Genomic DNA, 26752 nt, shown 5'->3' on the forward strand with positions numbered 1-26752 from the left:
CCCACAACATGCCCCTCCTGCCGCCATCCTAACACAGCACGGGTAAATGCTCACTGTGGGACCCGAGCCACTTTTCCCCATCTGACACGGGCCCTCTTTGAGCCTCTGGGGTCTGGGTCCCCATCCTCCATCCCGAACCTTGGGGACGGATGTGGACATGGAGATGGGGACGAGATGGGCGCTCGCCTTTTCAAGTCCTTCTTTTCCCAGCCCCCTGTCTTGGGCCCAGCCGGGCTCACTGTTCGAGATGCAGGTCCAAAGCTCGCCGGCCTGCAAGCCTTTTGCGGGGCTCGCACAGAACCTTCCTCGGCCAGCTGTCGAGCTGGGCTGGGCCCTGGGGGGCTCCCAGAGTATTGCACAGCGGACAGAGCGGGGCTGGGAGGAAGGGAGGGAGAACCGGGGCCTGACCGAGCAGAGCGGGGTCCAGATGAACCGCGCGGGCCCCAAATCCGCCTCCTACTCCCCAGCGGGAACACAGCAGCCATCTCCCAGCCGGTTCTCGCCACAGCCTGGCGCCAGTTCGCATGCGCAGCGGTCCCGGCCCTCCCGACCCACTGGAGACCACGCCTCTGTCCCCAAATGGGCGGAGGCCGCGGGGCGGGGCGGACCGCAGCTGGGGAGTCTGAGCCCCGGCCCCGGCCCCAGGCCAGCCCCAGCGGATCCGGGCCAGCCCCAGCGGATCCGTCGCGCGGACCGGTCCAGCCTCGGCTCCAGCGCCCGCGCCGTGCCCTGCATCCCCGGAGTCTGGCTCAATCCACGGCGGCGCGGCAGGTAGGAGGCGCTGCGCAGAGGGAGGCGTGTGCGGCCGCGCGTGTGTTCGTGTGTGTGTTTCGGGGGTGTGTGTGCCGCTGCAGCGCGGGCCAGTGCGTGTGCCCTGTGGGCATGAGGCGGTGTGGGGGGTGCACATCCCGCAGCCAGGGGAGGAAGGAGGTGAGCGCTGGCCTTCAGCCCTAGGGGGGCGGGGGCCTCGGGCATCCGCCGCTGCCCCGGGGTTCGTCCCCATCCCCACCCCCGCCCCGCGGCGAAGGGCCCCCCAGAGTCCGTTTCCTAGCTCAGACGCGCTGGGGTTTAACCCCCGGGGCTTGACCTGCTCTTCCCCTTCTCTTCCTCACAATTTCCCTCTCCTGTTCCCTTCCCAGCCCTCCACCCATTCGATTCCACAGCCCCTCCTGGGTGCCCCCATCCCCCGTCCCTGGAGGCTTGGGAAAGGGGCTAAGGCCAAGGCCGAGTCCCTTCCTGGCCCTCCTCTCGGGTGGAATAGGGGCCCTTTTTCGGGGCTGCTGGCCTTGGGTGTGTGTGTGAGGGGGGCGGGGGGAGGCGAGGAGATCTGGGAGAGAATGGATCCTGGGCTTCTCTGATCCTGCCTCCGCCCTTCAGAGCTGGGGGTCCGTGGAGAGGGGCGTGGGCTCCAGAGGTGAAGCGGGACAGATGGTCAGTAACAGGTGCCGAGTTCTCTCCCAGCTTCATTTCCTGTAGTGGGATTCAGCGCCAGACCCCACAGGGATGAGGAGGGCGGGCACAGAGGGGTGAAGTGAGCTCCTTTCTCTCTCTCAGGGCTGCTGAGCCAGAATTTGAACCTGGGTCAGCCTGGCTTTCAAGCCAGAATCTTCTCCCTGCACCAGGGTTGGAGAGAGAAGTGCCAAGGGCATATTCCTCGGATTCTAGGGAGGGAGAAATCTGAGCAGACTTCCTGGAAGAGAGGGGTTTGAGGGTGGGACTCAGTCTAGTCTATGAGTGTGAGGCCTCCTGGGGGACCACTGTGTTCTGCTGCAGGGATTGAGACACCCTCCCCCCACCACCCCGCCCCTGCCCAGGGTCTTTGGGTCTGGTCCTTGCTCCATTCCCCAGAGTCTAGGGGTGGGGATGGGGAAGCCTGGCTGCTTTCCCTGCTGAGGGACTGGGCGCGGTAGGGTCAGGCCCAGCTGCTGCTGCTTCAGCCCAGTCTGGAGCTGGGTGCCAGGACAAAGTGGTGCTCAGGCGGGGTCATTGCCCTGGGGCGCCCTCTCTTCTGACTGGTGAGGCAGATGGGTCAACAGATAAGCCTCTGCCCAGAGTTGCACCCCGTGCTGGAGCCCCAGGCAGGGCCAGTGTCTGCCTGGGAGCTGGGGAGATTTCCCCTGGATCCATGGGCGCTGAGCCGAAGGAAGGATGGAAAGTTCACCGAGCAGAAGAGAACCGGCAGGGCGCTGCAGGCCCGGGGATAGGCGGGGAAAGGCCTGGGGCTGTGAGACTGACTGGCAGTGTGGGGAGCGGCACTCAGTAGTCTGGAGTGTGTCTGAGAAGGGTCGTCCTCGGCTACTGCAGTGGGTGGGTTGCTGTGGAGCCCGAGCAGGGGGAGGCCCGCTCCCCAGCACCCCACCCTGGGCCAGGCTTGGCACGGGAAGAGGCGATGTGATAGGGGTTCCCAGAGCAGGGGTGGGGGCGAGTGGGAGGCGCTAAGGGGCTGCACAGGGCCCTAGCGTGGGGGAAGGGTGGGGGAGCCCCCTCTCTGAGATGGGGTGTCCACTGGCGGTGGACAAGTCTGGACGAAGTCAGAGAGGTAGGAGTTGCACAGAGTGATTGTGAGAGGCCCAAGGGCTTTTAGGGGCGACATCCAGGACGTTGCTCCCAGGCTGGTGCTGTCCCTGGCTGCTTCTGCCCTTGCTTTCCCCAAGGGTTCTCAGCACAGTCCTGAAGCCCCTCCTTGACCAGGCAGCCCTCCTGGACCCCCAGTGGGCACTGGGAAGGCTCTCTGCACGACCCCTCCTATCTACAGGGCCTGTCATTGTGTCCAAGCTTCTTTCTTGCCGGGGTTGGCTCTGCAGGGGACCTCAAGGCAGGGAACTTCCCCTGTGGGTCTCAGTTTCCCCACTTGCAAAGTGGGGATGAATGCTGCTAACCACAGGGGTTTGGGGGATGAGAGCGCTGAAGGTAGACAGGGTCACTAAAACAGCTTTACGAAGTACATGGAGTTTGTTAGCCGTTCCAATTCATAGTAATTAGCCATCAGCATCCCTTAGTCCCTTCCTCCCTGGGGGACAGCCCCAAGGAAGGAGAGGCCGACCGTGGGAGAAGAAGGGTGAAAGGAAATGTGATCGCTCCTGTTGAAGTGGAAGCCCCTCTTAGCTTCAGCTGGTGAGGAGGGGAGCGTGACCTCTCAGACCCCTCTCGTGGTGGTCTCATCATCTGCCTGACCAAGTCCCTGGGCCTCCCAAAGGCTCCTGTTCCCTACAGGTCACAGGAGAAGCTCAGCAGCGGGCCCTGGGCCCCCCGGCTGAGCGCAGGTCTGCAAACCCCGCGCCCGGGGCAGCTCTCTGGCTGTCTTGGGGTGGGGCCCGGCCGATGGGGAGATCTGTCTGCAGCTGCTCTTGCCCCCTCACCCCTGCCTTTCTCTGCCCCCAAGGCCTCAAGTGTTTTGAGTGACTTTAGAGCCCCCTCTCTTCTACCTCTTGAGACCCCTTGCCCTTCCTGCTTAAAACATTCCTTGGCTGGTAGTGGTCCCCTCAGGCCTCGCCTTCAGGGCCCCCCACCTCGGCAGCCCGCTCCCTGGGTGAATGGTGACGCCCTGGGGTTACCTCTCTTCGCTTAGGCCCAGCACCCACTTCCTTTTGGCCTCAGGCCTTGCCTTTCCCTGCTCACTAAAGGCAAAATGAGCCAAGTCCCTTTGGGCTGCTAATCCAGATGTTTCAGGAAGCCAGCCCTCGGGCCTGGACGCGGGAAGTTGTGGAAGCTGAGCATTTGCTTGCTGTAGTGGCCTGAGTTACCGCTCCCCATTCTACTTCTTCAGAGATGGGTTTCTAGGGCCCCCCAGCTTTCTGGGGGAGAGGGGTGTAAGGGTGCCCATGGCTGAGGCTCTGCTGGCCTGTGGGTTTGTGCTGTGGTTTTCTGCCATAGTGGGGCATGTGGCCAGCTGTGGGAGAAGTGGCTGGTGGCCAGAGCAGACAAAGTCCATCCATTGGCATGCAGCTTACCATCACTCTCGGGGTGTGCCAGGCGATGACCACAGGAGCTTGTAGCCTGGGGCAGAGAGTCTGCTGGTCTGCCCAGCCAGCCCCCCCGTCCCAGTGTAACTTCTGTCATTCAGGGTGAGGTGGGACCCAAGTGGTTTGTCACTAATAATGGTGATTAAGACATCGAAGTTTGGGGCGACTTTTTTTTTTTACATTGGAACAGTTCAGGGAGGAATAACTTCATCCTCACTCACTCACTGACTTCCTGGAGCAGGAGAGAGGCTGGAGGCCACGTACCCACCCTCCCTGTTCGTCGCGAACAGTATCCGTTTCCTATTGCTGCTAACTTACTGGCTTAAAACAGTGCAAATTTATTCTCTTAGAGTTTGGGAGGTCAGCAGTCTGAAATGAGTCTGATGGCGCTAAAATCAAAGTGTTGGCAGGCTGGTTCCTTCTGGAGGCTCTGGGGAGAATCCCTTCCCGTCTCTTCCAGCTTCTGGTGGCTGCTGGCCTTCCTGTGACCTCGTCACCCCATCTCTGCTTCCCTCGTTGAATTGGAATTGCCTTTTCCTCTTCTAGAGTCAGACCCCCTCCACTTCCTTCTTATGAGGACACTTGTGATGAGGTTTAGTGCCCACCTGGATCATCCAGGATAATCTCCCATCTCAGGATCCTTAATCACATATGCAAAGTCCCTTTGACCTTATAAGGTAACACTCACAGGTTCCAGGGATCAGGACGTAGATATTTTTGGGCGGCCAATATTCAGCTACCACAGGTGCCAACTGCAGCCTCCTTGCAGGCTCCATTCTCAGGGACCTCCTCCTCCCGGGTGCCCACAGCCGCTGGCTTCCCCTGTGAGGTCACCCTCTGTGTCCGCCTCCCCAGCAGCCTAGGAGCTTTATTGGGCCGAGCCTGGGCCTGCTGCCCCTCTGGCCCCGGAGCCCAGCCTGAGTCACGGTAGCTAGAGCTCAGCAGTGTTTGGCACGGGGGATGTGCCAGCATGTGCCCATGGGTCTGCCTGACAGCCAGACCCCATCCTGCATTTGACGGCGTGTTAGGCCTTTCGGAGTGGAGTGTGGCTCAATTCAGACATTCTTCAATAAACCCAGTGCTGTGCGGGGTCGATCCCCACCATCATGCTGTGAGGGCTGGGGCCCAGCTGGGAGCCCCATCGTGCGGATGAGAATACCAAGGCCCGTTGAGGCTGAGTCCTGCCTGGAGCAGAGGGGTGCGAGGGGAGCATGGGGTGGGCCACCTTGGGCCAGTCGAGCAGAAGACCTTCATTTTACAGATGAGGACTCTGAGGCGCTAGGAGGTGACTATTTTGCCCCTCCCTGGGCCTCAGTCTCCCCATTTGAGGATGAGGATGTGGATGGGACATGCTGGGGCTCTGCATCCTCCTCTGCCTGGGCACAGGGAGGAGGAAACATTGGTATTCAGGGCTGCCACGGGCAGGAACATGACATGGTGCAGAGCAGTGCCAGAGCATGGAAGTGCTGCCAACACACCGCTCACCTGGAGACCTGGTTGTCGTCCTCTGAGGCAGTGAGCCTCCCGGTGCATCCGAGGCAGAGCCCCCAGCCAACCCCCAGGGAGCCCCAGGCCTGCCTGCTGTAGACCCCGCCCCAGTGTGGGTCTCTGTTTCATCCCACGGCCAAGGCCATGCCACACGGGCCCTGCTTCCCTCAGGGGCCGTTCCTACAGGCTCGTCCCCCTGCCTGCGTCCTGGGTTCCTCTCCATCGGACCTTCTTGGGAACTGTCCACTCCCGAGCTCTTGGCCTGGCTTTCAGGGGTGCCATAACCCAGCAGTGGCCGGATCTCTATGCTAAGCCCTTCCTTCTTCCCCGTCCCCTGCATGCTGTCCTCCAGACTCGCCTAAATGGTTTCTTCCTCCCAGAATGTTCCATTGTCCTCTGAACATTCCTCATCCATCTCTTGACATCACAGTAACCCTTTGAGATCCCTCCTCCGCGAGCCTTTGGTGCCACGTCTGGTGAGTGACTGCCCTTTGAGGGCAGATCCCAGCCTGGTCCTGGGGTCACAGTCTCTCTCCTCCTCCAGCTGACCCCTGGCCAGAGCCCTGTCTGACTCCTCGCTGTCCCCTTGGCCAGGTGCAGAGCAAGCGTGGGGGCAGCTTGGATGGGGGAATGCACACTGAGTGGGACTGCCAGGGCCTGGTGGGTGGGTCGTTGTCTCTGGCTGAGGGAGCAAGTGGGCCGGGCCGAGCAGAGCCCTGACTTGAGACAGGCCCCCGGCTCAGTCGTGAAGGCATCTCCTCCCTCTCCTGCCCCTGGACTTTGTCGGTCCTGTGAGAACAGGACAGCTCCTTTCTGAGGTTGTGCAGGAGCATGACCTAGGAATTGAGCCTCAGTTTGCCAGTCTGAGAAATGGGCACCATCTCACAAGGTTGCCCACCTTGAGTCTTGGAGGCAGGTGGTGCTGGGGCAGAGACTGCTTTGCAGGAAGCAGGACAGGAGGCGCTCCTGGTGACAAACCCTGCAGATTGGAAAAGAGCAAGAAGTGTCCCACTCCCCACCATTCAGTGGTGAGAACCTGCAGGCCAGAGAGGGCAGGCACTTGCTTGGGGTCACACAGCGCAGTGGAGCTGAGATGGCTTCAGTGACCTGATCAAGTCACATTTTGTCAGCTTGTTTCCCCTGTGGGGAGTCAGCAGCACCTGGCACCTGCAGCTCCAGATGCTTCTCCCGCCCCCAAGAGGAGAGAAGGGCTTCTGCTGGGGGCCCTCAGCTGCATGTGCTCCTCTTGCAGCACCTTCTGGGCAGGACGTAGTGCTGGCCTGGGAGCTGAGGCGGGTGACCAACTGCCCTGGGTATCTGGTGCTCGGGACTTTCAGTGCCACACCCACTGAGCCGCTTGCCCTGCCTGAGGCTGAGCCTTGGCCCACCGCCTGCCCAGGGAAGCCCCCGCCCCAAGAGCAAGGCCGGCTTCCCAGCTTCTTCCTGTCCCTGCCCACGTCCCATGGGAGCCCAAGCTGGAATGACACCTTTGGAGGTTCCTCTCCCGGAAACACCCAGCTGACTGAGGCTTCCCGGCCCCTCCTCACAACACCCTGGGACCGGACCCAAGTCCCAACGAGGAACAGCTGTGGGGCAGAGGCCTCGGGACTCAGCCAGGCTGCACAGACAACCGGCCCGGAGGCTGGCTTCTCCCTCAAATGCATGTCCAGGGAACATCAGTGCCCCAGGACGACTGTCGCCTGGGACCAGCGAGAGACCCTGAGCCCCGGTTGCCTGACCCTGCCCCTCAAGTCCACTGTGTTTCCTAGTAGGCGAGCCGCTTGTCGGGTTTGTGTGTGAGCAAGAGCCGGTTCCATCTGGGTGGAGCCTGGATTGGACACGGCCAGAAGCGATAAGGCGGGGGGAGGAAGACAGACAGGATTTCCCAGCCCCAGTGCCAGCCTGCCTGGCACTGGGTGGAGTGACTCACTGGGCCTGGCCCCCCAGCTCTGCTGCCGGAGCCCAGAGCGCGAAACCCCGGTGGCCCCAGCCCAGCTCCCCCTCCTCACACTCTCACCCCCCCCCCATCTCCTCCTCAGGACACAGGCCATGGGGGAGGCAAGGTCCTGGAGGCCACATTACACCCACAGTGGCACAGAGATTCGCAGTAAGCGTGTCACTGAAATGGTGGCTTGTGGGGCAAGAGGAGACTGGGAGTGAGGTATGGGATCGAGGGGGTGAACATAGCAACAAAAACAAAAAACACATAAATAAGCAGGCAGTCACCAAACGTTGAGGCTCTGCCCTTTCCAGGTACCTGGCCCTAGCGTCTGGCCTTTCCCGCCTGGCTCAGGCCACAGTGTTCCCCGGCCCGGGTCCCCGCCTCAGCCCCTCTCCTCAGCATCTGACCCTTAGTGCCCCCTCCCCCGGCCCCCCTGTGCCTTAGCTAGAGCCTGCAGAGCTGGGCCTGCCAGCCTTCCCCTCTCAGCTCCACCCCGGGCCCTGGGTGTTCCCTGGTGCTCTCCCACCGTCCCGCTGCCTGGAGCGCGTCCCTCCTGCCCTCCCGGCCCAGCCTTCAGGGTCTGCTCAGGTTCCGTCCTGAAGAGCCGCCCCACTCTTCTCCTCCCATAACCCTGCCCACCACATGCCTCGCTCCTGGGAGCACTGACCACAGCGTCTGATTAGTTCTTGGTCTGTGTCCCCACCTCTGCCCCTCCTCCCCTGGGACTGCCTTGAGGACCTGACCCCTGCTTGTCACCTCAGGGCCAGCCCTGAACTGTGAGACAGCTGTTCAGCCCTCCCCTGACCATGTGGCAGAGGGGAGGGGGCCCTGCTGCCCGTGCTGCACGACGGGTGCCCGCAGTGGAGTGTGGGGGATCCTAGCGGCCCTCCTGCCTTCTCCCTTTCTCCCCCACAGCTGGCTGGCCGCCAGGTAGAGTTGAGTCTCCTTTCCCTGCGGCGCTGGAACCTCTGCTCACCATTCACACGTGAGCGTGCCGGCTCAAGTCCTACGGCCTGCCTTCTGGTTTTTCTGCTCTAGTCTTGTCCTTTTCCAGTGTGTTCTCCATGTGGCAGCCAGCTGGATCTCAAGTCCCTCCCCTGCCAGCCTTCCCCGGCCCCCCAACACCTCAGGATGGAGCCCACTCCCTGCCCCTGGCGTTCCAGGACCTCCGGCTGGGGTCCTGGGTGTCCCCCTGCCGTCAACTCCACTGTGGCAGCTCAGTCCTTTTCCGGAGTGCCGGGCCCGCCCTCGGGTCTGAGAGCGTCTCCTGGGGATGGTCCCTGGCTGGCTGGCAGAGGAGACCTTGGACCTCCAAGATTGGGGTGTGGGGGCACCACCTTCTCCTTGGTGGACCCTCTCTTGGACTAGGGCACCCCAGGGATCAAAGCCACAGTGTTCTGAGAGGTGGAGGTGGCTCGCAAAACGTCACACTGCCTGAGGTGACAAGGCCAGGCCAGGAGCAGTGCTCTGACCCAGCCTGGGGCTCCTTCCCCGCTCCCCTGGGTGCCAGGTAGGTCCCTCCAGATGTATGGGATCCAGCCCGACAGGCTAGAGCTGTGGAGGGCCCAGAAATGGGGGGATCAGGGTCACCAGAGTCAGCCAGTCCTTCTTCCCAGGGCCACCGTGCTGGCTTTTTTGGTTTAACTGTTTATCGAAGGCTAACTGACCTGCAGAACAGCGTGCAGGTCGCGGGCTGCAGCTCAGCGATCCACCCATGTAGCCACCACCCAGATCGAGAGGCAGTGTTAACAGAACCCAAGAGCCCCCGTGCCCCTTCCAGTTGCTCCCCCCAAAGGAGCCGCTCTCCTGCCTTCTGTTCACTGGAGATGGGCTATGCCTGCTTTTCAATTGTATATAAATAGCATCGCAGTTTTGCTTCTCTGGTTTAATATTTTGCTTGGGAGCTCTGTCCGTGGAGATGCGTGCAACAGTTGCTTGTTCAACACTCCTTACATCGACACATTTATCCTTTCTTCTGCTGGTGGACATTTGCATTGTTTCTGATTCTCACCTCTAGCAAATACCACTGCGCCAAACCTTGTACATGTATTTTGCTGAGTTTATGCACACATTTCTGGTCAGTGTATACTTCAGAGTCAAATTACTGCATAGTAGAGTACGTGTTTGTTCAGCTTTAATAGAGATGGTGAAACAGTTTTGCACACTGATTGTATCAATTTACGTTCCCACCCCCAGTGTAGTGGCGCTCCGCTTGGGCGTGTGTGTGTGTGTGTGTGTGCACGGTGCTGTTCACTCTATTTTTATTTATTTATTTACTTACTTACTTACTTAGAGGAAGATTCACCCTGAGCCGACATCTGTTGCCAATCCTCCTCTTTTTACTGAGGAAGGTTTGCTTTGAGCTAACATCTGTGCCCGTCTTCCTCTGTTTTATACATGGGTCACTGCTACAGCATGGCGGCTGACAGGTGGTGCAGGTCTGTGCCCAGGAACCGAACCCGGGCCGCCAAAGCAGAGTGTGCCAAACTCAACCATTACGCCATGGGCCAGCCCGGTGCTGTTCCCTTTAGCAGTTCCGGGTGTGGGTGGGGCAAAGTGTATCTCATGGTGGTGTTAATTTGCATTTCCTTGATGATTGTGAGGTCCAGCACTTTTTCTTCCTATTTATCGGCCATCTGGACATGCTCTTTTCTTTGTTTTCTTCAGAGAGCCTTGTTGTTTCACCTTTGGGTTGGATTTGGGGTCTGTGTGGAATTGTTTCTTGTGGAGACTGGGAGATCGGAGTTAAGATGAATCCTTTTCAGTCCGGATGGCCAGTCGACCCAGCACTGTTCATTCAAAAGACCGTCTTTTCCCCTGGGCACTGTGGCGTCACCTTTGTCCTGAATCAGGCGTCCTTGTACTCGTGGCGTCTTTCTGGGCCTTCTGTCCTGCTGTTGGTCAGCACGTCTGCCCTGCGCCGGGACCAGCCTGTCTCTGTTCCTAGAGCTCTTTGACAGGCCTTGTGAGCGCCAGCAGCTATCAGCTTGTTCTTCTTCAAATGGCCTGGGCTCTCCTTGGCCCTTGTGTGCTGGCTCCATCACCCCACCCTTAGAGCAGAGCCCCCACCTCAGAGAGGTAAAGTGACTTGTGCCTGCTGTACAGCTCCAGAATGGGGTCTCGGCCCCTTCCTCAGCCGCCCCCTGCCCTCTGCGCCTTGGTGCCATGCTGAGGCTGCTGCCTTCGCCGCTGGGAACTTAGCAGTTCTCTTTAAATCAGCTTCCTTTTTCCTTAATATTTCTTAAAGGAAGCTGTGTGTCTGCTGTGAATAGAAAGTCAGTATTACTTCCTACACATACAAGGTAATTGAAGAGTCTTAAAAGCAAAAACAACAGAAAAATCCATTCAGTCCCAGCTGGGTGCTGTTGCTCTGGGCCTGAGGCTGCTCCTCCTTTGTTAGGTAGGTGGGCAAGGCAGGGAGTTCTCCTTGAGAGAGGCGTGGACGGGGAGTAACTTTCTGGCTGACTTCTTTATTGCCCCGTCAGCATACCCAAGAAAATCATCACAATACTAACCCAGGCCCTGCTTTGGGAAGCCCTGGTGTGACGTGGAGTCTGGGAGCTTGGGGTCCCCCTAACAGGCTACAGATTTGGGACACATTCCTTGATGTTCTTGTCTACAAAATGGGACTGAAACTCTGTCTCCCGTTTCTCCCTGGCCGTGGCAGCTGGAAAGGGTCGCTGGTGTCAGCCCCTCCTGCAGCTGGCTCAGTGTGGCCTGCTACGAGATGAGCCCTTACTCTGCCATGTGCACAGCCGGGCTGTCCCCGCCACCTCCAGTGGGTCCAGGGAACAGCAGACTACGCCACACCCTCCTGAAAGGAGGGACACACCATTTCCAAGGATAGACAGAGCTCCCATAGGGCAGGCCCAGGGCAGATGCCGCTTTCTTTCTCTGCCACCTTAGAGGCTGGAGCTGGGTAAGGTTGATAACAGCTCAGAGGGGTTAGCTACTTAACTCAAGACACACAGCGCCAAGTGGTGCAACTGGAACTCACACTCAGGTCTGACTGACGTGCTGGAAGGCTGGGTTCTCCGAGCTCCCTGGCCAGCATTCCCATGCCCTTGTTCTGACCCAGGTCACGCCCCGGTGCTCAGTCCACAGGCTTCACTCTGTCAGGCTGGGTCTGAATTGCCTTGCACTTTCCTGCCACTGAGCCTTTGCTTGGGCTGTTCCCTCTTCCTGGAAGGGCCTTTCTCTCCTGAAGGACAGGTGACTTCTGGGGCCAGGCCTTTGTGAAGGCTTCCTGGCGCCCCTCTTTCTGGAACCTCTGAAGAGACACATGTTCCATTCTGCCCTGTGTATGCTGGCCAAACTAGCCAATGAAGTTCCTTGGGGACAAGAACCCTGAGTTGTTGGAAGCTTCCTGGCAGGGGTCTGGACACACTGTAGATGTGCCCCAGATGTCGATATTGACCTCCCGCTGTTCTGTGCGCCGGGGTCTCATTTGACCCTCCCAGAGGCCCTGGCACATTATCTCTTCCTTCCAGACAAGGACCTTGCAGACCAGAGAGGTGACGTGGCTTGCCCTGGGTCACACAGCTGAGGGGACATTGGGGAACTAAAGCCAAGCCTCCGTCAGGAGGTGGAGCAGGGCTGGGCCGCAGTGGAGAAGCGAGGCTGCAGGGGCACCTCCCTCGCACGGCAGGGTGTGGGCCCGGGCTGTCCCCCGCCATCAGGAGGGGGTGGGGAGGAGAGGAGAGGCCGGATTGGATGGGAAGAGGTGGGCCCTGGCCCTCCGGAGACCTGAGAGCGGGCGTGTCTCTGACATGGAAAGCTGATCCCCCTTGGCAGCCCGGCTGCCCTTTGAGCCTGATTTTGCCATCCCTGAAGAAATTCCTGCTGTGTCACCTTTGTTGGTTCATTCAACACGGATTTACTGAATCCAGCCCCCAGTGTTGGACCCTAGGAGTAGAGAGAGGAGCTGGACTTGGGCCCTGCCCTGGAGATGTGTGGGTGGGGCTGGGAGACCGACAAGTCATGTGTAGCTGGGGTAGAACATGACAGGCTCTGCCACAGGGGTTCCAGGATGGTGTAGGCAGAGGGAGGAGATGTCAGGGCAGGTGGGAGGTACTTGGCCTCCCTCTGAAAGGTGACCAGGAGTTCTCCACATATGGGTGTGGCGGGAGCAGTGTGTGCAAAGGCCCTGGGTAAACAGCTTTAGGGGACTGCAAGGAGCTCAGAGCGTAGAAGCTTAGGCCCAGGGGGGAGAATGGTGGAGGTGGGGTGGAATTGGCAGGGGCGGAGGGAAGAGGGCAGGCTGATGGGCAGCTGGGAAGCTCGGTTGTCCCGTTAGTGCCCGGCTCACACACAGTGTAACGATGTTCAGAACACGGAAAGTGCCACGGCTCCAGGCTTGGGCCCAGACAGGAGGCGCAGGGTTGGCAGCCAGCTTTCTGACTCCTGGTCTGTCCATGGCCTTCAGTGGTTATGCCTGGAACCACAGGGAGAGAGCAGAGCTCAGAAGCTGGGGACTCTGTGACCCCACGGGGGTGTTGACCCCATGGATAGAGTGGGAGGTGGCCTTGGGGCAGACGGAGGGTGCAGGAGGGCAGTGAACATGAGGTGCAGCCTGTGCAAAGGCCGGGGGCCAGAACAGTCTGGCATAAGGAGGCCAGGGTCAGCCAGGATGGCAGGGGTGAGGCTGGAGGATGGCTGAACTGGGTCACACCCTCAGCCAGCCAGGCCTGGCCCAGCCGAGCTTTCCCCTCTCTGCCTCAACCTCCCTTCTGTCCTGCCAGGAGCCTTGGCCTCTGTGTGGCCTGGAGGGCAGCCCAAACCCTCCTCCTCCACCTGCCAGGCTGTGTGACCTCAGCCACCTTGCTCCCCCTCCCTGGTCCGCTGGGCTCTGAACACTGGAATCGCTAGAGCTGATGTCTGGGCTCCTGCCTTCAGCTCCTTTGATTTAATTCTTTCAGCTTAAATTGCTTCCTGAGCAGGTCCTGCCGGAAACCGTGATGCTAATGACTCTCCTGGGTGGCTGTGTGCCAGGAGCCCAGGGGCTGGCTCTCCCAGCTCCCCTCTTCTCTTCCCCTCAGGCCCCTAACGCGAGGAGGGTGGGTGGGAAGGGGCAGGGTTTTTGGCTTTCCTGGGCAGAGGGAAGGCCAGAGAGGTTAATTGGTTGTCCTGAGATCACACAGCAGCTGAGCAGGCCCCGTATGGATGTGGGGGCCGAAGATGGAGTGGCAGTGGGTCCAGAGCTGGGGACAAACCACTCTCAGCCCCTCGGCAGCTGCCGTCCGTCTGGGTCCTACACTCACCACCCTTGCCCTTTCTTGCCACCCTCCCTTCCTGCTTCCCCCTTCCCTGTCTTTCCATTCCTGAGGGAGGCTGGCTCAGCCCGGTGTGGGTGGGGTGAGTCCCGCCCTGCCGCCCTGCCGTGCTTCAGGGTCACCAGGACAAGTTGGAGGCACCAAGGTCAGAGGATGTGAGTTCGAGTCGAGACTTTGCCGTGGAACTTGGGGAAGTCGCCTCCCCTCGCTGAGCCTCAGTTCTCCATTCTGAAAAATGGCAACAGTGAAAGGCCTACGTGTTACTGTTTGCAAACTGCACGCAAACCTCTGGCTGGGTGGTTTCCCCAAGGTGGGTGCTGGAGGAGTGAGGGGCTCTCTGGGCAATGAGAGGCGGCTCATCCACTTCTCTTCTCCTTCTTCCCTCTGGCCCGCTTGCAGTCTCCTCTGCCTTTGGTTAATTATGACGCATCCTCCAGTTATTGAAGCAGCATTGTTCCCATTGTGGAGATGAGACAATGGGGACTCAGAGAGGTTGAGTGACTTGTTCTAGGCCACACAGCAGATGAATGGTGCAGCTGGGACCAGCCCACATCAGTCTTACTCTCAAACTCGTGTTCACCCCAGAAGCCAACCTGCCTTGCCTCGGTTTCCCTCAGCCGGGCTGGGAAGTTGGGGCCTGCACCCAGGCAGGGTTGTGGAGTTGCTCTGGGCGGGCCACAGGGTGAGTGGACTGGGGAAGTGTCATGCTCTGCCCGCAGCCCAGATGGAGCCTGCGACACGGGGACAGAGATGGGCTGTCATTTAGGTGCCTGGCTGTCAGGGCATCTGTCAGGGTGTCTGATGCGTCAGGCCCCACCAGCTCCTGCTCCACCCCGCCCTCCCCTCCTCCAGCACATGAATACAAGGTTCAGGATGCTGGGCTAGGGACCACCTGGACCCTCCGGGGCTGAAGGGAGGATGCTGATGCGTTACAGCCACCTCCTGTGTCGGGCTCCCTGCCAGAGGCTGCGTGTGCAGGAGGAACAAACCAAGTGCACCCGGCCGTCTGGGGCTCCTGGTCTGATGGGTGCTTGTGGTCCTGTCCCTGGGCTGGCGGATGGGGGAGGTGTAGGAGGAGCTGAGTTCATTTGGGATTGGTGTCTGTGAGGGGCCCGTGGTCCTCATAGGGAGGGGGTGGGCCAGTCGGGGGCCCAGAAGAGGGGTCCAGGCTGAACACGGGGATATGGGGTCATCAGCAGGGGGGTGGTGAGCAGACCACTGGGCTTGCTGCAGCCTCTAGGGGACCCCGAAGGAAGGAAGGTTGGAGGTGGGAGGGGTCAGGAGCAGCCCCAGAAGCCCCTGCAGCCCTGGGTGGGGGCGGCTGTGGAGGAGTGTGGGACGCCCGCGGTCTGCGAGGCTGTCGTGGGAGAGCCGGGTTTAGGGGATTGGGAGGTCATGGGTCGGGGTGGGGGGTCTTCAGGGGAATTAGGTCAGTGGGATTAAGAAGCGATGAGAGCGATCCCTGTGGAATTGGAGACGTTTATTCCAGAAGTGCCGCCAAGAAGGCAGTGCTGGAGGGAGGGGGCAAGAGAATGGATGTGAACGAGCCTGGAGGGGGTGCCCGGGTCAGGGGTTTTCCACACCGGGCGGGAACGTGTCGCTTTAGACTGAGGGATGCGGTCTGGAGGAGAGGGACTTGGTGACAACCCTGCTGCCTTCCTGTGGGTGTGACCCCAGCCCGGGAGCTGCCGGTCACCACTAGTCTGATTCAGCCCCGGGGAGGTCTTGGGAGGGCTGGGGAAACAAAGGAAGGGAGGGGCTGAGTCCCCAGAGTGGCCCCGAGCACCACTGTGGTTGTGCCCTCGGCCTGTTGGCCTGCTGACTGGGCGTTACCTCTAACCATCAGAAATGGGATAATTCAGGCTGAGTCAGGCCAGTCGGTTCTTATCTCTGCTCTGCTGTGTACCAGCTATGTGACCTTGGGCGGTCCAGTTCCTGGCCTGTGGGATGGGGATGAGGATGCTCCCTTCATAGGGCCCCAGCAAGGGAGCACCCAGGGAGCACCCCACTCAGCGTGCCGCAGGGGTGATGATCTTCTTGCCTTCTGTCCTCCCAGGGCCCCCTGGAGCCGCCCACGTACCCACTCAGCCCTCCGCTGCCTCGTCTCCGCCTCCCCTCCCGGGACAGCGGCCACCATGTTCTCGGGCGTGAAGCCCTATGAGAACCAGAACTACTCGGCCCTGAAGCGGGCCTGTCTGCGCAGGAAGGTGCTCTTCGAGGACCCCAACTTCCCAGCCACCGACGACTCGCTGTACTATCAGGGTGCCCCCGGGCCCGCCGTCAGGTGGAAGCGGCCCAAGGTCAGTGTGCGGTCCAAACTGGAGCTGAGGCGAGCGGGCCCAGACCCACCCAGTCTGCGGGGAACAGTAGGGTGGCCGGGAGGGGTCATCCCGAGGCCCCAGGTGGCTGAGAAAGTGGAGGGGCTGATGCTGGGCCCTCTTGCGCGGGGTTTGATCTGGATGACGAGCCAGGAGAACCGGTCCTAATCCCGTGGCCGCCATGCCCAGCCAGGAGCGCCCCCGCCCCGGGTCTCAGCCCCCTCACGGGGAAAATGGGGCCCTCTGCCCTGCCGCCCTCCTCCCAGGGCGCTTTATAGGGTGAAAAGGAGATGATGTGGGTGTGACCTTTTCTTAGAGAAACGTAGTGACATTCAAGTAGAAGGAGTTTACTTTGCTGTTTATTGTCCTAATGATTTGAAATGGTCATTTGCTGTAAATGAAAAGTATTTATGATGATGATTCATCAGTAGTAATAGTAGTAAAAAATCATAGTACTTCATGGAGTACTATTGGGGTAATAGTACATCATGGAGTAATAGTACTTCATGGAGTTGTGGTGAGCATTAAGAGTGATGATGCACGGAAGAGTCCAACTGGCGCCCTGGTTTGGGCAGCTGTCACCATTACTACCGAGAATGGTGAGTTATTCTGGCTGCCCCCTGTCCTGGCCTTGCTCGCTGAGGCTAGGGTGTGTCTAAGAGAAGTGTTTGGCCTCGTGGTGTGATTTCCTCCTCTTTAACCCCAATTCCTGAGTGTGAGAGTGGGTGCCTCTGGGGGCCTGGGTGATGGGGACGCTGCTGGAGGTCAATGCCCAGCCCCCCCGCCCCCAGCCTCTAAGGCCCTGCTGGGGACACTGTGAGAGCTGGCTGCACGGGAGGGACTTCAGTGCAGGAGACCATCCTGTCTCGCCCGAGGTGCTTGGGACGGGAGAGACTCCCGCTGCCCAGGAGTCAGAGAAGGCATCTCAGAGTTGATGGGTGAGAAGGCACAGTGTGAAGGGCTTATCCGGGACGTGGCAGGCGCATACGCTGGAGGGGAATGAGGGGAAGAGGAAGCCCGGGGCCCAGGGTCAGCAGAGCGCCTGTGGCTTGTGTGCTCGGAAGCGGGGTGTGACAGGGAAGTGGGGTATGCCAGGGTCGGGTTTGCATTTTACAAACTTCCCTCTGGTCCCCGGGGTGCTTGGGGAATGGGAAATTTAGATCTCGTGTTCCTCCACTAGGCTGGGTCTCAAGTCCCTTCCTACTCAGAAGGCCCCGTGTCTTGCCTCGGACTGGGGTACTTGAGAGGCAGGGAAACTGAGGCCGAGAGGTCAAGGCACGTGCCCCGCCTGCCCAGCGAGCAGGTGGCAGGGCTGGGCTGGGACCCAGGGGTCTTGCCTCCCAGCTGAGTACCCTGCCTCCCTGGGCCCCACTCCCCTGCCCCAGATAAGGGGTCCCTGGTGCGTCTGACCTCAGCCCCGAGCTGCCCCTGAGCCGTGCCCGGGTCTCCAGAACCTCCAGCCTGGCCGCCAGATTCCTGCCTCTTGCTCCCCACCCCGCCCCCGCCCTCTTCCGTCTCCTTTGTCTGGTAGATGGGGAAGGAGACCAGCCTCAAAGGGCCTTTGTGAGGCCTTGGGTGTGGGGAGGGGGTACTAGAGCTCTCTGCCCTCCTCTCTCTCCACCCCCTCGCTGCCCGAGTCCTGACCCTCCCCTGCTCTCCGGTCATCACCCAGATACTTCAGACCCCTGGCTCTGGAAGAAGCCTGGTGAGGCGTGGCTAGGGAAGGTTGGATTTGGTGCAGTGATAGGAAATGCCAGGCTGGCTGGGCTCAGCATCCCCCTGCTGTGTGACCCTGGCAGAGTCACCTGCCCTCTCTGGGTCCCTTTGCCTGCCGGTTCAGCAGTCCTGCCACGCCACCTTCTCCTTCACTGCCTTCCTCACTAGGCTTGGTGCCTTGTCCTTTCTAGACACTGAAAGAGCAGGAGCAGAGCTGCCCCTGTCCAGGATGTGGAGGCCAGTGACAGATGGCGTGGGGTGGCGGGTGTTGAGAAGGGGACGTCTGAGGGGGCCCCAGGGATGGTGGGGGATCCATGCCGGGTGGGGAGGCAGTTCAAGGCAAGGCACGGCTGAGCCGTGTTGGATGAGGAGGTGACACGTGCAGACCAGGGTGTGATGGGCGGTCCGTGAGTAAGCCATGTCAGCTGGGTGGTGGCAGGGCCAGTGTGCCGGGCAAGCCCACACTCAGCTGATGGGATGGGGGTTGGTGGAGCAGGAAGTCAGGCTCTGCTTGTTTCAGGCAGGTAGGGCTCGTCAGGCCAGTGCGGTGACCATTTCCTCCCAGCTGCTTGGCCCTTGGCCAAGGAGATGGAACTTTGGCCCCAGGCAGCTGAGTTTCTGTGGAATGTCACTTTCTGGGTCTTGTGACCTGACTATTTACAAACAGCAAAGAGCCAGCTTTCCCCACCGCCCAGGAGAAACCTTTCTTCACCCCTCTCCACCCCACCCCAGCTCCTTCCCTTTAACTTGGTCTGTACTGTGGCCTCTGTTCTTGGAGGAGCTCCTCAGCCAGCCTCCCTGGCTGCTGGCCCACTTCCTTTCTCCCAAAATGGCAGGAGGAGGCTAGTTTTTGAGCCAGATGCACTTGGCCCTGCCTTACGGGAGGTGTGACCTTGAACAAGTCCTTCCCCTCCTTGGACCTCAATTGCCTCATCCATAAATGGGGAGAGTACTTCTTGCTGGTCCTGGTTTCTGGAGGCTGAAATGACTCGAGGTATCTGTGGTGTCAGATTCACGGGAGGCAGATGACAACCTGGCTCCCCTCTCTCCCCGACCTGCCCCTTGCCAACCCTGTGTTGGGGACCCAGAGCCAGCCCTGCCTGGGAAGGCCCATCTCTTGTGGACGCCGCAGGCGGGCCAGGCCTTGTCCACTTCGGGCCCCATCTGGCACCTGCCTCGGGCCCACACCCTCCTGCTCCCCCAGGCTCATGGTCTCTCTGTTCCTTCCAGTTCAGTAAACATCTGCTGGCCTCCCCCACAGGCCGGCCAGGGAGATGAGGGGAGACAGGGACTGTCACAGGCCTGTGACTCAGGAGGAATCCCCAGGCTGTGGATGTAAGGAAGGGGGGACTTACTGCCTCCCTCAGGCCCAGGGCCTTAGTAGGGGTCTCCTCTCACCCCTGTGGGGGTACCCCCACACCCCACACTCTGCCTCTCCCCATCTCTGGAGATTGGCCTGCAGGGCTCCTGGTGGAACCAAGGAGGGCGTAAGTGGGGCTCCTACAAACAGATGTCAGTTTTGGAACCTCCCAGGCTTCTCCCAAGGTGGCCTGGTGGTCCCCAGCCTGTGCCCGGGGCTCGCGCTCATCATACCAGCCCCTGGAGAAGGCCCCGCTGCATGGCCGTGCTGAACAGTAGGCCCCTTAATATCACGAAACAGGCCGTTGGCACCGAGGCCAGCCATCTGGGCCTCTGCCCTGCACGGGAATGATGCCCTGCAGACATGTGCTCAGGTGGCCTTGAAGGACCGGGTTGCCGGGAGGAGAGGGGAGCACAAGGCAGGCCAGGCAAGGAGGCGAGTGTGTTGCAGAGGGGGTGGGGCACAGGCTCTAACCCCTGAGAACGCTGCCCTTTCCTGCTGCTTCCTTCCTGGGCTCCGGTTTCCCAGGTGTCTGGTTGATCCCTGCTGGGATCTTAGATTCCAGGAGGGAGGTGATGGGGTGAAGGTGGATGGATGAGAGAGTGGGAGGGGGGGGTCGGGGGGGGGAGGATCCGCTCTCTTGCCGCATTCCTGTTTGCACCCTGGGCCCAGAAACCTGAAGTTCTTGTTGTGCTCCTGCGGGAGGTGGTTACGGGCTGTGACCTGTGTCTGGTGGAGCTGGTCTGACGGGCTGAGAGGGGCCGAGAGGTGAGAGATGACCACAGGTGCAGAGGGCTGTGCCGACCCAAGGGGCGGTCACCTCCCAGCTCTAGGGGGTGGCTTGGCCCAGGGCTCATTGCAGGCACCTGTCCTGTCCGATCCTGCTGGCCACTCTGCCCTCCCGTCCTCCCAGGCCTCCTGCCTGCAGCCCCAGTGGAACCTGCCAGGCCTTATTCCTGACCCTGGAGATAGGCAGAGTTGGCCCGGCTGTGCCCTAGAGCTCACAGGCGTGGACAGTGATGGAAGGGAGTGGGTGGCTGAGGGCCCAGGGGATCCTGTGACTGGATCCTGCCTTGGGGGCGATGTGGAGTCCACATTCCCCTTTAGAGTCTCCTTGCCCCCCCTGCCCTCTCCATGCCTGCTCTGCTGGCGTCACTGCCTCCAGGCAGCCTCCTCGGATCTGTCTCTGGGCTCCAGATGTCACAGCTGTGCTTACACAGAGGGTCATAGTCCGACTCCTCCCTGTCGAGGGCCCTGCCTGTGGCTGGGAGCTTTCTGACTAGCTCTGTGCTCTGCCTGGCCGATCGCCCAGGAAAACTGGAAGGACAAACACCCTCCAGCTGGGCTAAGGACAAGTGCAAGGGACAAATGAGGGAAGTATGGCTTGGCCACTCATAAATCTTAGCTCATCTGGAGGCTCTGGAGCTGACTGTGTGAATTTGAATCTCAGTTCGCCTATTCTTGTGTGGCCCTGGGCAAATGACTTACCCTCTCTGTGCCTTGGTTTCCTTGTCTGTAAAATGGGGAAGGTAACAGTGCCCATCTCACAGGTTGTTTTGCACAGGGCCTGGCACACAGCAGGTGCCCAGTCATCAGGAGCTGTTTCTATGATTGTTCCCTTCTGGGTGTCCCGAGGTGGCTGCTGGCCCCCAGGCAGGCCCCAGGTGCCGCCAGCCTCGAGTGGTTTCTCTGGGTTTGGGCTGGTGGACTTGCCCCTCTCCTGGCCATGGGCACAGGCTCAGACTGCCCTCTCCGCTCTGCTCCCTCCCAGCTGGCAGGTTTGCCCATGGTCCCTGCCCGCCACAGGGAGTCAGGGCAGTGCAGGGCCTGGAACCCGGACTCCTGCCTCCTGAGCTCAGTCTGTCTCTCAGGGGCTGGAGAGGTGTCTGGGTCAGAGCTCTGTTCTGGGGCCATAGGGACAGGCTGGGATGCTTGGAGCTGCCCACAGGTCTGCCCTGGCAGGGCTGCTCAGTGTGGAGGAGAGCCCTGGCCGGGAGCCCAGCAGACCTGGGTTCTGGCCCATCGGTCCGCTCACTTGCCTTGTGACCTTGGGCATCACTGACCCCTCCTGGGCAGCATCCTCCTCTGTGGAATGGGGGTCCCTGTCCAGGGCCCTGGTGGGAGGATCTGAAGGGGAGGGGTGCTGGGAGGTCACCTCTGCAGACCCTGGGGACACCAGGTGGCAGCTGTCTGTTCCCATGGTGGGGATGAGGCTGGGGCCTCCAGATAGGAAGCCCCCTCCACCCCCATCCTGTCTGCCCTTCCAGGCCCCAGGGAGGCAGATGCTAAGTCATGGCTCCCTGTGCTGGGCTGGGCGTGGGCCAGAGCCTCGGGGAGGAGATAAAGAGGGTGGAGGGGGGGAGGCAAGGCTTCTGCCCGGGCAGCTGCTTCCTGAGGCATGAGCCCTCCTCCGCCCCATCCGCCCCGCAGCCTCTGTGACCCGGGGTGATATTACTCAGGCATCTGTACTCTGAGGAAGCTGCTTTACAGCTTGGCCGTAGGGCACCTGAGGTGCCACCTGGAGCTGCTGGTGCCCTCAGGGCAGTTCTGGTCCTCCGTTGGGCCCTCCAAGACCCTGGTTTTCTCAGGCAGATGTGGCAACAGGAGTCCCAGAGCCTTTGTGAGGACTGAGAGCCTTTTACCACAGTTTCTGCTGCTGATTGCTCCCCCTCCATGATCTGTGGTGTCCTCACACAGCCCTGCAGGGATAATAATCTACCTCCCTTGCACAGGTGAGGACACGGAGGCTCAGAGAGGTTGAGCCGCTAGCCCAAAGTTGCACCAGTAATAAATGGTAATAATGGGGAGCAGGAATTTGCGTTTCTTCTTCCTGACTCTGCTACCCTCTTCTGGCTGCCTGCGGTAGGACCTCAGTAGCTCTGTTGTGATTGAACTAGCTTGAGAGCACCGGCTGAAGTGGAGGCAGGCCCCTGCTGTGTGTCTGGGGCATGTTATTCAACCTCTCTGGGCCTCAGTTTCCTCACCTGTAAAATGGGCACAGTGCTGACCTCTCAGGACCATGTAAGGATTGATCATGGTGCCAGCGGGATGCTTGGCACATGGAAGGCATGTCTCAGGGTTTACCTCCCCCCCCACTCTCCGTTGTGCCCCACCCCGGGGAGCGGTCACTCTCTCTCAGCTCTGTGGAATGAAGATGCTGATGGAAGAGGAGGAGGGGCCTGGGGCAGGCCTGCTGGACACAGGGGGACACGTGCATGTCCTAGAAGGGACCTGGATTAGGAAGAGGGAAGGGAACCACCTTCACGCCCAGCCCTGCCCCAGCCTGGCCTGTTGGGCCCACCTTGGGCACACAAAGGGCACTCCCGGAGCACTGGGGATGTCTGCTCAGCTCTGCTTTGCATTTGCTTGCTGTGTGCCCTTGACAAGTCACTACCCCTCTCTGAACCTTCATTCCTCCTCCATAAAATGGCATAACAACCCCGCACTCCTCAGGTGGGGTGAGGGTCAGATGGTACAGCCCGAGGATGTGCCCACACGGGGCCTGGCACATCAGTTCCCTTCTTCGCACTCATCACATGTCATTTTGGGGTGTTTCTGCCTTGCGCCCCCTCCCCACTTCATGACCATGGGCGCCTGAGGGCCGGCTGAGGTGGGCATGCCGGGCTGCTGGTGCTGGAGAATGATGGAAACTGAGCCCTTGCTGGGCAGGGAAGACCGCAGAGGGAGGAGGAAGGCGGGGGCCCAGGGTCCAGCCCCCGGAAGTCCTCCCACAGTGCTCGTTCACCCATGAAACCTTTGGCACAAGAGCAGAGTTCCTCAGCCGGGGGAGGGGGAGCGCGTCAGGCAGCACGTGTCTTTGAGGAGACCGACTGGCCCGCGGGGCCCCCATCCACAGGGGGAGGTGGGCGGATCTCCGCGCTGACCTGAGGTCTCTCGGCTTCTCTGCAGGACATCTGCGAGGACCCCCGCCTCTTTGTGGACGGCATCAGCTCCCACGACCTGCACCAGGGCCAGGTGGGCAACTGCTGGTTTGTGGCGGCCTGCTCGTCTCTGGCCTCCCGTGAGGCGCTGTGGCAGAAGGTGAGGCCTGGGTTGGACAGGGGTTCTGGGGAGTCTCCCCAGATCGGGGAGGTGCCGCCTGAACGTGCAGGGGAGACTTTATGGAAGCCTGTGTGGGGATGGGGTGGGGCGACCCCTGGGCTCCCCAGCACTGGCTGAGCATCAGAGTCACCTTCCCCTCACCTGCCAGCTTAGGACCCCTGGGTGGGTGCTAGGAATCTGTATAATTCCCAAGGGGATTCTGATGTGTCCCCTTCCCAGCTATCAGGGGCCCATAGTGTCCCTGGAGCTGCTTGGCAGGATACACACCTGTGAAATGTGGATGCTGCCTGACGCTACTAACTGGGGCCCAGGAGACCCCTGCCAGCACCCGCTGTGTGACTTAGCCAGTGCTTGACCTTCCCTGGGCCTCAGGTTTTTCACTTGTTCAGCAGGAGTGGTCCAGGCCATCCTGTTGCATTACTCATGGTTCCAGGCGGCTGAGGCCCTGGACCAGCACCACAGGGTTTCTCGTGGAATGGGCTCTGGTGCTGACATTTCGCCCTCTTGTGGCGGCACTCGGCATTGCAGCCTTTAAATCCGACCCTCAGAGCTCCCCTCCTGGGGAGGCAGGGAGGCTGGAGTAGAGGCTAGACTTGTGATGTCTAAAGAATTATTGACAAGGACTGCATCCTGGTTCCTATGCCAGCAAATGCAAGTCATCTTTCTCATGTCTGCGCTTCCTGCTCTTCCTGTACGGGGCTAGCATCCTATAAGAGCACTGAGCATCTCAGTCTTACCGGCTTGATTCGAGCCCCAGCCTCACCATTCGGTAGCTATAATTAGCCTCAGGTTACTCATTGGAAAAATCAGGACATCAGGTAGCTCCCCCTCGGGGAGTCGTGAGGGTGGAACGAGCTGCTGTATTTGAAGGGCCTTGCACAGCCTGGGGCTCAGGGACGGCGGCTGCAGCCGCCGGTGTTAGGATAATTAGTATTCATAACGTAATGAGTGTTCTTGTGCAAGCAGGGTGCCAGGAGCACCGTGAGATCGTTCTCCTCTGAGACATCCTGCAATCATCAGAGGGAGCTCTGCCCTTGGCCAAGGCTGGGACCATGCTAGGGGCCCTGCTCTCATGTTGTCTGAACAGGAGTGTGACCTCTCAAATCCACCCGGGGTGGGCATCCCCGGGGGCCTGGCCCCTGATGGTCCTGTGGGGGTGGGGTAGCTGCATGCTCCAGGGCCCTTGCAGAGGTCACTGCTGCGGCCTGTAGACGTGGGTAGTCATGGCATGTCTGAGCTGGGAGGGCCTCGGAGAGCCACACTTGGGATCATTACATTCGTGGGCCTCACAGCCCAGAGAGAGTCGGGGCCAGGAGCTGTTCTCTGGATGTGGGGCTGTCATCCTCCTACTTCCAGGCTCCAACCCCGTTCTCTGAGCCCAGAATAAGGTGCCCCTGCCTCTGAGCCCCACCCCCAGCTACGTCAGGGCTCAGGCTCAGGCCAGATGTGGCACGTGGGAATCCTGTGGGGCTGGCCCCACGCCTCCCACCCTGCCGTTTAATTGCTGTTTATCTGTGGTCTCCCCTCTTGAGATGAGCTCCCCCGGGCAGAGCTCGTCCAACTTATGTCTTCCTGCTGAGCCCTACGGAAGCCTGGCATAGAGAAGGCTCAAGAAAGTTTCGAGAACAGAGCCCCTCCCCAAATCGTCAGATCTAGCCACTGGCCAGCAGCCCCCCAGCCACCTTGCTGCCCCAAGCCTCCTGGGGCCTTCAGTGGGGCCCGAGCCAGGCCCACGTGTCCCCTCCTGGGAATGGGCTGTCTGGTCATTTGTGTGTCCTGCCCTGGGCCTGGGCCTGGCCCTGGGCTGTCCCCTGGTGTAGTTCCCCATCTAGCAAGTGGATGAAGGGGCCCAGGATCTGCAGGCAAGAGAGCTGTCATTGATGCTGTGTGACCATGGGCAGGCCTGTGTTTGTCTCTGGGCTGAAAGTTCTTCTTGCAGGGTTTCGGGGCATCTGGCCTGCTTGGTCTGGAGGTGTCGAGGGCTGCGAGGCTGGGTCCCCGGGGAGGCTGGGGCACAGTGGGCTGCTCTTGGCTCATTGCGCTCTGCCTTCTGCTGTGGTGAAGGCCCTGGGTCCCGGCAGGAGGCGCAAGGCCCTGGGGGGCTCATTACTGCGCCTCACCTCCCGTGCTGTCCCTGCTGACTGGCCCTGTTTGTTGTCACCCCTCACTTTCTGGACCCGTTGCTGTGCGGGGCCTCCCCTGCCCCACCCTGTTCTCTCCATGGAACTAGGGTGCTCAGCCTGAGCTGCACCCCTGCTCCCCCCTTGCTGGTCGTGTGACCTTGGGCAGGTCACGTTGCTTCTCTTGGCCTGTGTGTAAACCTGACCTTTCCAGTGCGTGGGGTCATGGGGGGATTAAAGGAGCCTGTGGAAGGCAAGCCCTGGGCCTTAGGGCCCTCTGCACGCGTTAGAGCCCCTCCTGGCCCTCCTCTGGGCTCCCCGCCTCTTCCTCTGTTCTGCCAGATACCTCTTGGCAGTGGGCCTCCCCTCCTATGGGACCCTGCGGGCACCTTGTGGTCTCCCTGACTTGATTGTACCTCCCCTGCGGGCAGGGCAGTGGACTTGAGGGAGCCAGGTTTTGTGGACCAGAAATCAGGATGTGATGGTAGGTGGAGCATTTGCCATCAGGCCTGGCCTGGCCCAAGCCAGGTGAGTTCACCTCCCCAGAGCCTGGCGCAGCCCTGGGCATGGGCACAGGCCGCTCCCTGCCCTGAGCCACAGGCTGCTCGGGCCCAGGAGGAGTCGGCTGGGCCCCTGGCTAGAGGAGAGCAGAGTGAGCAGAGTCCCCCGAGCGCCTGGATGTCCGAGAGCCAGTGTGGGGGTGGGCAGTCCTGGGCGGGGCCTGGGGAGGCGCCTGGTGGCAGCGCCGGCTGTTTTTTACTTTAGGAGGTTTCCGGTCCGCCCTGCCCCTGTTGTGTAAGCAGTTCACGCCCTTTAGCTACACAGCAGTCCGTTCAGCACACGGTAACCATTCTAGGTACTGGGACGGATTTGGAAAAGTCCACAGTCACGTGAGGTTTTGATTATCTGGAAACAACCAGTGTTAAGGGTTTTCTGTATTTCCTTCTTGTGTTTTTTTCCATTTGGGGTTATAGAGGTGTTTTTTGTTTGTTTGTTTTGCTGGGGAAGATTCTCCCTGAGCTAACATCTGTGCCGGTCTTCCTTTATTTTCTATGTGGGTCACTGCCACAGCATGGCCACTGACGAATCGTGTAAGTCCGTGCCCGGGAACCAAACCCGGGCCTCTGAAGTGGAGTGCGCTGGACTTAACTACTAGGCCTCCAGGGCTGGCCCCTATTTTGATTCTAATACACATTTTTGCAATCACTTATGCAGGTTTCCAGCTTGCTTCTCTCCTCTCTGTTCATTCCTATGTCCAGCTTTTCGTGGGCCTTTCCAGGGCGTCTGGTGGCTGAGCAGAGGCGGGTGGTCGGCAGTGGGCCCAGCCCCAACTGCAGCCTCCTGCCTCCCCGCCCTTCCCCCCCTGACCTTCCCCGCTCTGACCTTCTCCTCCCCGCCCTTCCCCCCTCTGACCTTCCCCCCTCTGACCTTCTCCTCTCTGACCTTCTCCTCCCCGCCCTTCCCCCCTCTGACCTTCCCCCCTCTGACCTTCCCCCCTCTGACCTTCTCCCC

General features: G+C 60.4%; 1 protein-coding gene across 1 annotated transcript in view; it reads left to right on the forward strand.

Moving 5' to 3' along the window:
• Positions 1–609: 609 nt before the first annotated feature.
• CAPN5 (calpain 5) overlaps positions 610–26752 on the forward strand; it is a 54608-nt gene continuing 28465 nt past the window's right edge. The window contains exons 1-3 of the mRNA XM_046638068.1: positions 610–771; positions 15721–15964; positions 22968–23099. Coding sequence (XP_046494024.1) covers positions 15800–15964; positions 22968–23099 — 297 coding nt within the window. The 5' untranslated portion in view covers positions 610–771; positions 15721–15799. The remainder of the gene's footprint in view (positions 772–15720; positions 15965–22967; positions 23100–26752) is intronic.

The sequence above is a fragment of the Equus quagga genome, chromosome 14, assembly GCF_021613505.1.
Source record: "Equus quagga isolate Etosha38 chromosome 14, UCLA_HA_Equagga_1.0, whole genome shotgun sequence".
NCBI lineage: Eukaryota > Metazoa > Chordata > Mammalia > Perissodactyla > Equidae > Equus > Equus quagga.